This window comes from Anomalospiza imberbis, chromosome 2, assembly GCF_031753505.1.
Source record: "Anomalospiza imberbis isolate Cuckoo-Finch-1a 21T00152 chromosome 2, ASM3175350v1, whole genome shotgun sequence".
NCBI lineage: Eukaryota > Metazoa > Chordata > Aves > Passeriformes > Viduidae > Anomalospiza > Anomalospiza imberbis.
Window position 1 is genome coordinate 852,865 of NC_089682.1, and position 10,665 is coordinate 863,529.

A 10,665-nucleotide genomic window follows, 5' to 3' on the forward strand; every position below is an offset into this window, starting at 1 on the left:
ACCTGGAGCTGGAATTGGGCAATGAACCCCAATAAGGAAATGGAAAACCTATAAAAGTGTGAGAACTCCGGACTCGGAGTCCATCTTGGGTGGAGCCATGGCCGGGCTCTTGCATTGCCCAAGGAGTATCCTGTGAAGGCTTTTAATAAATCCCTGCTTTATTGCTCTAACTCTGCCCAGCCTCTGCTCCAGGCAGACTCTCAGAATCAATCAGCAACATCTCGAGGTGTTGGACAGCTCTGGCGAGTTACAGTCTGGGGGTTTTTACAGAATTCAGGTTTTTGTATAGAACCTTCCAGTGGAATTTGCCCCCCACCATGGCAGGGGAGGGAACGAGACTGTTTTCAAGCCCTCCCAACCCAAACCATTCCATGATAAACTCTATCGATGCTGTATTGAGCTACATTCACAAAACAACCTCCCTTACACAGAACTACAAAAGAAAATCACCACACAACCCAAAAGCTTATGGCAGAACTTGGTCCTTAAGTCACGTCAAGGAGTCTCAATTAAACACTAGTATTTCCAGTCTCCAATCTAACAGACAATATGATTTAGTGCCTTTTTAACACAGAGAAAAAGAGCCCAACTCAGCAAATCAAACCCTGATTCTGAGGGTAAAGAAGGTCTCTCGCACATAACCTTAAGTATGGGAAGAGGAAAACAAAGTTAATTAACTGACTCACAACTGCTCTCAGCTCCATTCTAATTTGGTTTAGTATTGTCAACTTCTGCATTTCCCAACCTGCCATAATTCATTTCCAGCCATTTGGTAAAGACTAACAAAGATGTCCTTCACGACTGTGACAGCACAGACTGATGGAGAACATTTTCTGCTTAATAACAGCAGTGAGAAGAAGTGGAATAAAAATCAATCAATAAACAGTCTGTCAATGCTACAAACACAGGTCACCTCCTGGAACACGATCCAAAAGTTTGCCCTCCAGAAACCCACCCTTGTGAGGCTGCTTCAAATTCCAAAGCTATTTTAATTTGTGCAGCATCTGGGCTCAGCCACCTGGCTATTCTCCTCAATAATTCTCCTCTCACCTTTCCCTGGCAATGGTCAGATCCCTGCTCATCCCACAGCTTTCACAGGGAATTGCTGTGCTTCTAGAGAATTCCAGGATCATCAGGGTGGGAACAGCCCTTTGAGACCATCCGGTCCCAACCAGCACCACCCCTAAACCCTGTCCCCAGGGGCCACATCCAGACCCCTGCTGAACACTCCCCGAGACAGGGACTCCAGACCTCCCTGGGCAGCTCCTGCCAAGGCCTGACCACTCTGGCAGGGAAATTTCCTTTTTAATCTCTAATCTGAGCCTGCCCTGGCCCAGCCTGAGGCCGTTCCCTCTCCTCCTGTCCCCGTTCCCTGGGAGCAGAGCCCGACCCCCCGGCTGTCCCCTCCTGGCAGGAGCTGTGCAGAGCCACAAGGTCCCCCCTGAGCCTCCTTTGCTCCAGGCTCAGCCCCTTCCCAGCTCCCTCAGCTGATTTACAACTGCTCCTGAAGCCCTTCCTCATTTTCCACCCTTAAATGGCTCCCCTTTCTTTGTTCCTCTTCAGAGCTGTGTCCATCCCTCTCCCGCAGCAATTCCTGCTTTCCCCTCCCAGTTCCTCACCCGCCCACACTGGAACTCTCACGGTTCCTGCTGCTGTCCCCACTGTGGAGCTGAGGGGCCTCGCCTGGGAGTGGCTGCAGGGAAACAGGGAATTATGGAATGCTTTGGGTTGGGAAGGACCCGAAATCCCACCCAGTGCCACCCCTGCCAGGGCAGGGACACCTCCCACTGTGCCAGGCTGCTCCAGCCCCAGTGTCCAGCCTGGCCTTGGGCACTGCCAGGGATCCAGGGGCAGCCCCAGCTGCTCTGGTACAGGGACAACCCAAAAGGGGTGGGCCACTCCTCAAAAGGTGTTCAGGAAATCCAGCTAAAATATCCTGGGTTTAATAGGGCAGAGAAGAGGAATGCACTGATACAGGGCAGGGGAGAGATCCTCCCAAGGGACCTCAAGAGAAGGTCCCTCTTTGAGATGGGACCTCAAGATCCCATCCCCGTGGGAAAAAAGGGCCATGAAGCAAGTCAGAGAGGCAGACGTGTCCTGGGCTGGGGAACAAGAAGTGGGATAGGGATTGGGATTGGGATTGTGCCCCAGTGCCCCCACAGGTGAGAGCCCACCTGCAGAGCTGCCCCAGCCCTGTCCCAGCCCAGGGAGGAGCTGGAGCTGCTGCAGAGAGCCCAGAGGAGGCTCCAGGATGAGCAGAGGGATGGAGCAGCTCTGCTGGCAGGAAAGGCTGGCACAGCTGGCATTGTTCACCTGCACAGGAGAAGCTTTGGGCTGAGCTCAGTGTGGCCTTGCAGGGCCTGGAGGAGCCCCAGGAGACCTGGAGAGAGACAATTTCCAGGGAATGCAGGGACAGGACACAGGGAATGGCTCCCACTGCCAGAGGGCAGGGCTGGATGGGAGACTGGGAATTGTTCCCTGGCAGGGTGGGCAGGGGCTGGGATGGAATTCCCAGAGCAGCTGGGGCTGCCCCTGGATCCCTGGCAGTGCCCAAGGCCAGGTTGGACACTGGGGCTGGAGCAGCCTGGCACAGTGGGAGGTGTCCCTGCCCTGGCAGGGTGGCACTGGGTGGGCTCTGAGGCCCCTCCCTACCCAAACATTCCATGACCCGTAATTTTCCATAATTCCTTAGAAAAAGAGGAAGAAAACAATAAACTGCATTTAAAATCCCAGCCCCACAGCGAAGCTGAGGCTCCACAGACAGCACAAGAGGCAGGCTGAGGTTTGTCCCCAGGAGGATTAGCAGGGACACAGGGACAGCTGCCAGCCCAGGGACCTCCCTGCACACAGCCCTCGGGTGGAGGCAGATGCCTTCAGCTGGAATTTCCCACCTGGGCAATGCAGGACTCACTCTCTGCTTTAAACTCTTCCACCCACACACTTCCCAGGGAGGAAGCAGGTAAAGCCCTTGGCATTCCTGTCCTTCAGCGCCCTTCCCTCCAGCAGCCTCCTCCCCTCTCAAGGGCAGACAGGAACGTTCCTCACCCCGTCCGGCACACAAAAACACATCTGCAGGAACAACCTGGAGCCTCTGAGCAAGGTGAGCACAGCTGGAGCTGCAAAAACCACCCCTGGCAGACGCCAGCATTGAGACCAAACCCACCGGTGTGTTATGCCGACAGAAAACACAACGGCAGCTCCACACTTGCACCTGGAATCCAGCTCTTCTCTGCCCACGTGAGCTGATTTCACTCGAGCAAAATACTGAAAGCAGTTGCAAGGAAATACAAAAAGTCTGCAGGAAGAAAAATGCCTTGATGTGGGGCTGGTAAAGAACAGAACCCCCTGCTTCCAAAGAGAGGAAAAGACAGAAGGAGAAAGGGAAGAAACTTAAAGGCATGAAGAATATTCAGGTTTTCCTTGAAGAAGATGTACCTTCCACAAGCAACTCATCAGAATATCCTTCAGGTCACACACTTCCCCACATGCACAGAGGAAGAAAAGTATATCAAGGGCTTGTGTGAACATTTCTGCTACAGCCACTGTCGTTTTCCCACTTATTTCAGTAATTTCCTGCAGTTTCGCTTTCACTTCTCCCTGTTCCACAGCACTGAGCTCTGCTGTCTAATTTTTAAGTATTACAGAAAGACAAGAGCAAAAAAAGAGGAAGTTTTACATGAATTTCTACAAAAACAAGGCTGTGCAGGAAACTCATTAAAAAGTGATATTAATTATATTTACATCCCTTACAAGGCCCCATCCCCGGCAGTGCCCAGGGCCAGGCTGGACACTGGGAGCAGCCTGGGGCAGAGGGAGGTGTCCCTGCCATGGCAGGGGTGGCACCGGGTGGGATTTAGGGTCATCCCATCCCATCCCATCCCATCCCATCGCATCCCATCCCATCCCATCCCATCCCATCCCATCCCATCCCATCCCATCGCATCCCATCCCATCGCATCCCATCCCATCCCATCCCAGATTTCTCCCTCCACAGCAACGTGCTGCTCAGCCCAGAACTGCCCGCAGCGGGGGCTCTTTAAGAGCGCCGTTAAAGCTGGGAGACTTGAGGAGGCAGAGGAAGAAAATCCCCTCGATTTCGCAATTCTCCAGAGGCCGACTGTGACTCAAGGCCGACGCTGTGCCTGCCGTGGGACCGCGCCGGGCCGAGCCCCGCCAGGAGCCCCTACGGCCCGACCAAAGACGCTGTGCTTTACACAAAACGAGACATTTCCTCCGTTAACTTCCCCTGCACACCCCAGCTCCCCGCGGAGCACCGGGCAGTCCGTGACACACCGGGACGCGCCCGGGTCCCGCTGTCCCTCTCGCCCCCCATCCCGCTCTCTGTCCCTGTCCCTGTCCCGCTCTCTGTCCCGGTCCCTGTCTCTGTCCCTGTCCCTGTCCCGGTCCCGGTCCCGGTCCCGGCCCGGCCCGGCCCGGCCCGGCCGCACGTACCCGCTCCCGGGCGAGACGCTTCCGCCTGAGGGCACCGAGCCCCCTGACTGACGCGCCCTCTGGCCAATCAGAACCGAGCGCTGCGCGTCAGCCAGGGGCCGGGGAAGGAGAGAGCGGCGTGATTGGTCCATGCGGCGCCACGCGCCGCAAGCACCGCCCCTTTCCGCTCGGGCGGGGCGGGAAGAGGCGGGGCCAGCGCGCTCCCGCCTTTCCCCGCAGGCCACGCCCCCTCCCTCACGGCTGGAGCCCCTCCGCCATGGCCGCCCCCTCACGGCGCCCGCAGGCCCCGGGGCCGCGATTTTCCTCCGCTGCTGTGAAAAATGCATGGCTTGCGACTGGCCTTTCGCAGATATTACCATGAACATTATGTGTGTGGTGCTAGAAAGCTACGGTGTATTCGTTTCCTTAAGTAGTGTTAAATAAATTTTTTAGGTTATAACACGAAGTTAGAATAGAGACTGTGCTGTGTGAGGTGCTTTTTAGCTAGCTCAAGAAAGAGATGAGATAATCAAGAAGTTCTTCGCGCAGAGATAACAGCGAAAGGGCCCATAAAGAGTTACTGCCTCCTTTTCAGAAAAGACAAACATTCTTCCACCTTCTCTCCTATTTATGGAACCACCAGGATCAAGGGGAAGAAGTTGACAAAAACCAGGAAAATTCTTACTTTGCAAGGAATTCCTGCATCATGTATGAGATGTATGAATATGCAACAGGCTGCTGCTTTTGAGGGTCATTCCTTTGTTCACAAGGTATGTTTTTGGCAGCTTGGTGTCCAAAAACATCCGGACATCAGAAAAACTGATACCTCAAATATTGTATCTTCATAATATATAGAATTATACATGTATATAATCTTTTCTCTTCATGTCAAGACGTCACTTAAGCCTTTCAAGCCACAAGGCATGTGGCCATTAGACCCACAAACAGGAAGTTCTGGGAATAAACAACGTGGTTTTGGATCTGGGCTCAGCAGTGACTGCACCCTTTTTCACAATCACAAAGCTAACATTTATCAAGTTCGAATTAACAGCCCGGTGTCACCCAGAAAAACTCATTCTCAAGGCCATTCTCTCCTGGATTTTCTGTGTGCAGTAGTTGGTATTCCTTAGGATTGACTAAACACTGCTCTTAAAGCTTTGTGAGCTCAGAGCAACACAATTATAGACAAGCCCTGAGACACTGGCCCCTACACACCTGGGGAAAATTGAGGTGGAAGTTACTTTTTCCATCGTCACTGTAAACGTGGCAGAAGTGGGTTTTTGTGCCTGGCAGGTTTTGATGACATCAGTGCAAGGCTGATTCAAAGTGCCTCGGTCGGGTCACGCCTGCCCCGTTGAAACCCAAGTGGTTTTATTATGAACTTAAAAATCCCTCACTCTGCTGATTCGCCCTTCATGGCACCTCCGGTATTGAAGGTGCTGGTGCTTCCTCCTGAGCCAAAGTGGGTCCCATTTCCTGCAAACTGGCTTCCATTTACCCTTGTGCCATCAATTCAATTTGCTCTTGAAATCTCCCACTGGAATTGTCAGCAATTCTGATCCAAACCCTGCAGATCCTAATGCGAATCAAAATGTGGGGTTTTCGAGAGTACTACGTCAAAGGACCTTCAGAAAAGTATCTTTAATTCACAGTTTTCATTATAAACAGGAGTAAATGATGGAAATAAACATTCATACACAGAGCTGGAAGATGTCCCTGCCCGTGGCAGGGGGTGTTCACCAATAAATAAATTTCCAAGACCTCTTTCTGTGTTAAAGATGCAAAAATGGACTTGTGCATGTGTACATTCCAAGCCAAGACATCCAGAACCCTCCCTTCACAGCCACTGAATTTAACCTTAAAGAGGTGAATGTACTTTTAAAAGATATGCAGAGAACCTGCCAAAAATTCATGAGTTGTAAGTACTGAAATGAGAGTGCAAAGGTCAAACAGGGCACAGCAAGACGTTTGCCTCCACTTTAATGTGTTTTTATTCTTATGCCTGTTTCCCCTTTGAAGTGATAAGAGCCTGTAAAAGTGATTATGGCCTGTGCTGAAGTGAAGCATTAATTTGGATTTCAGCAGAAGGAAAATGGCTTGCAAGAGAAGAACTGATTTGTTGCTGCTGTGGTTTAACCCAGCCAGCAGCTGCTCAGGGGTGGGGAGGTGTGAAGGGCACAAAAGGTGCTGTGCAAGCCCTGCCCAGCAATAAAAACACCCTGGAATGGTCAGCACTGCCTCCAGCCCAAACCCAACACGCAGCCCCAGACTAATGATGAGAAAAATTAACTCTACCACAACCCAAACTGGCACATTTCATTTAATAATATTTAAAAATAACTCAATTATTTATAATGCAAATGCTCATCACACAACCAAATTTCCTTCAAGTAGGGTAACAGTGCAGACTTGACATTTTCAGTGAACCTGAAATTTCTCTAGCGCTACATTTCATTAATAAAGTGCATTCAAAACCTTGACAAGAGGAATTATTATGAAATTACTTCGGTGTAAGTTTTAACCACTTCAAGAGAGAAGACTTCCACCCAAACCTTTTGCCCTCTTTCCCCTCGTTTTCCTTCCTGTCTGAATCAGAAACCTTTTCCACGACAGCCTCGTAAGTCTTTCGCGCTCGGAGGATTTCCTTGTCGGTGCTGAAATGCACCATCTGCCTGCTCAGGATGGGCACCACCAGGTTGAAGTTGTCAACTCTCTTGTTTAATTTCCTGATGTCTTCTGCGAACTGCTCGCAAATCCGACCCCACTGCTTCTGCTCCGACAGCGTCATCGTCTCCCCGAGCTTCCTCCTGGAGGCCACGATGCTCTTCCTCAGCCGCTCGATGGTCTCCCGGATCTCCTTCTGCAGCAGGATCCACTCGGGCTGGTAGCCGTTGTCGATGAGGATCCTGTTCAGGTTGTGGGTCATGGGGTCGATGTGGGGGCTGTCCGAGAACTTCTGCAAAGGCTTCCCTTTGCCGCTGAGGTTGTCGAAGTCTCCTTTGGCCATGGACTCCTGGATGAGGTCCTCCACCAGCCGTTCCACCGCCTGAGTTATCTTCACCTTCTTGCTCTGCCGCACGTCCTTGGCCCTGCTGAGGTCGCTGCCGGCGTAGCGGCTCTCCAGCCGCTGCTGCCGGTACTCCAGCACCTGCTCGGTGGCGCGGTCCACGCGGAACTGCATGTACTGCTTCTCCCGCTGGCTCGGCGTGCCGATGCCCACGCCCTCGAAGCTCAGGTAGTGTCTGTGCTGCAGGGACTTGGATTTGAACTGGTCTTCCTCCTCCTCGCCGGGGTCTGATTTCTGTTTGCCTGCCAGGTCGCTGAGCACAACCCTGTAGGCCTCCTCCACCCTTATGAAGGCCCTGGAATCGGCCATGCCGGAGCTGCTGTCCGGGTGGTATTTTTTGGCAAGATTGCAATAGGAGTTTCTGACGTCATCGAGGGAACATCCTTCCTCCAGCTCCAGAATTTTGTAAGAGTCCTTGACATCGTTTTTGGGTTTGTAACCCGACAACATCCTGCAGAGAAACGGCTTCAGCTTCCTTGGAATCATGGCTCCCCGTCCCATGAAACAATGTCCCATGTTGTTACTCAGCATGACAATAAGCTACGGGGGATTTCTTCAGATGCAGCTACATTATAAAGAACCTAGACACATTTGGACAAAAATCATGGTAAATATCCTTTTTTTTATAAGAACTTCCACGGCATTAGTCTTATCTTTAGCCTGATATATAAAAGAAATCCCTTCTAAAATTCAGTAGTATTATTTTCTTTTACAGACTAATATTGAAATCACAGAATCCCAGAGTGGTTTGGGTTTGGAGGGACCTCAGAGCCCACCCAGTGCCACCCCTGCCATGGCAGGGACACCTCCCACTGTGCCAGGCTGCTCCAGCCCCAGTGTCCAGCCTGGCCTTGGGCACTGCCAGGGATCCAGGGGCAGCCCCAGCTGCTCTGGGAATTCCATCCCAGCCCCTGCCCACCCTGCCAGGGAACAATTCCTTCCATATATCCCATCTAACCCTGCCCTCCTTAAGCTTGAAGTCATTCATTTACATTTCTAATTAATTACTATTGAAGTTCACAATTTACTTTTTTCCTGGTATCACAACAGGAACACAGGTTTGTTTTGCACTGCAGAATTCCCTGGAAGCATTTTTATCGCCTTTGTTCTTCTATTATTTATTTTATTGCCTATATTGCCTTTCAGCAAACTCATGCCAGTGTAAACTGGAAATAAGCTTGATGCCGAGCAATAACTGCTGAAACAAATCCCTTCCTTCTCCTCTGCACCTATATTCAGCAACAGCTCAATGTCCTACTCCCTTGGATCAATGCCTCAAGACCTATGACCTGGTATGTTGGCAAAGGAGGTCATCACAGCACAATTTTGGTATTTCACAGCGACATCTGGATCAGCACTCAGGTTATAGATTCACTAGGTCAGCCTTTCTGTCCCAGCAGTGGCCAACCTCCTTCGCTGGTGCCAGGCAGGGGCATAAACCTGGAATTAGAACTGATCGATAGCAGAGAGTCACTCTGTCAGCAATTCCAGTGATTCTGGGTTATCTGGGGACACAGCCAGGGCAAGACCTCAGCAGGTGACAAAGTCAGTCCTTATGTAAAATCAAAGTAGAAGTATATAACACTAACTGGACACACCAGTTACACATCAGGCAAATCCTCTTTATTCATGGAAGTCCTTAGGGAAATGCTGGATCAGTGGAGCTAAAGACACAGAGAGGGAAACATCTCCTTTGCTCACTCAATTTTCAAACAAAAAACTAGGTCAAATCAACTCCTCAAGGTTAATCAAAGAATAAGAAGCGTTTACATCTTCTGCACAAACCAAACTGTCCTTCTGCCCTAACCCAGAGAAGGAAAAGGACAAGTACTTGGGACTGGATCAATCCTCAATGTTTTCAGCTGGCTTTGATCCATGTAAGGCATTAAATCATCAGCTTGTGATAACGGAGCTCAGTAACACCTTTTATTTATGATCCAGTGATTTCACTCCTCTGGGTGGCAGACAAAGATAACAACTGATTTTCATACGGCCATAAAACCCCATAAAAACACTTAAAGAGAATTATCAATAAACACACTCTTAAAATTCAATTAATGCTCCGAAAGTGACTTTCTCGTAAGTCGGTAGCCCCGATTTCAATAAACCTGGTCTTAAAGAACCGTGTATAGAACCCTCAACCCCCCGAGGGGCCGGCTGGGAAATGAAGGGCTGCTCCCTGGCAGGGGGAACCGAGCGATCCCCGCTGGGATTTGGGAAGGGGGGACGGATTGGGAGCCCCAGGAGCCGGCCCCGCTGCCGCCCTCCCCGCTCCGTGGGGTCCCGCACCTGGAGCCCCCGCCTCACCTGGTGCCGCCGGGCGGCCCGCGGGAACGGGCCGGGAACGGCCGCGGCAGGAAAAGGAGGAGCCGGCAGGAAGAGGAGGGGACGGGCCGCGGCTGTGACCCCGCGCTCAAGGACAGAGAGGAGGAGAGAGAGGGGAGGGGACGGGCAGGGAGGGGAAGAAAGGGGGCGAGAGAGAGACAGGAGAGACAGGAGAGGCAGGAGAGAGAGACAGGAGAGACAGGAGAGGCAGGAGAGGGAGACAGGAGAGACAGGAGAGGCAGGAGAGAGAGAGAGAGACAGGAGAGACAGGAGAGAGAGAGGCAGGAGAGACAGGAGAGACAGGAGAGACAGGAGAGGGAGAGGAGAGACAGGAGAGGAGGGAGAGGAGAGACAGGAGAGGAGAGACAGGAGAGAGAGAGAGACAGGAGAGGGAGAGGAGAGACAGGAGAGGGAGACAGGAGAGACAGGAGAGGGAGAGGAGAGACAGGAGAGAGAGAGAGACAGGAGAGAGAGAGGGGAGAGAGAGAGACAGGAGAGAGAGAGAGACAGGAGAGAGAGGGAGAGACAGGAGAGAGAGGAGAGAGAGAGAGACAGGAGAGAGAGAGAGAGACAGGAGAGAGAGAGGAGAGACAGGAGAGACAGGAGAGACAGGAGAGAGAGGAGAGGAGAGACAGGAGAGAGAGAGAGACAGGAGAGAGAGGGAGAGACAGGAGAGAGAGGAGAGACAGGAGAGACAGGAGAGGAGAGACAGGAGAGAGAGAGAGACAGGAGAGAGAGGGAGAGACAGGAGAGAGAGGAGAGACAGGAGAGACAGGAGAGACAGGAGAGACAGGAGAGGAGAGACAGGAGAGAGAGAGAGACAGGAGAGAGAGGGAGAGACA

At 51.8% G+C, this 10,665-nt stretch overlaps 1 protein-coding gene across 4 annotated transcripts; it reads right to left on the reverse strand.

Annotated features, from left to right (window-relative positions):
* Positions 1–6,735: 6,735 nt before the first annotated feature.
* Positions 6,736–9,943, reverse strand: DNAJC28 (DnaJ heat shock protein family (Hsp40) member C28). 4 transcript variants are annotated; one of them, XM_068179119.1, is made up of 3 exons: positions 9,806–9,943; positions 8,788–8,938; positions 6,736–8,079 (listed from the first exon to the last, which is right to left on the reverse strand). In XM_068179119.1, exon 3 carries the CDS (start codon positions 8,027–8,029, stop codon positions 6,932–6,934), a length of 1,098 nt encoding a protein of 365 aa, XP_068035220.1. In that variant the 5' UTR covers positions 8,030–8,079; positions 8,788–8,938; positions 9,806–9,943; the 3' UTR covers positions 6,736–6,931. The 4 variants fall into 4 exon arrangements, with proteins under 4 accessions (XP_068035220.1, XP_068035225.1, XP_068035231.1 ...); XM_068179124.1 differs by having other exon boundaries at positions 8,732–8,938; XM_068179130.1 differs by having other exon boundaries at positions 8,728–8,938.
* Between the last annotated feature and the right edge of the window lie 722 nt (positions 9,944–10,665).

Bases quoted from the DNA above. Each gene is read 5' to 3' on its own strand.
- DNAJC28 (XM_068179119.1), bottom strand. From the start codon at position 8,029: ATGCTGAGTAACAACATGGGACATTGTTTCATGGGACGGGGAGCCATG.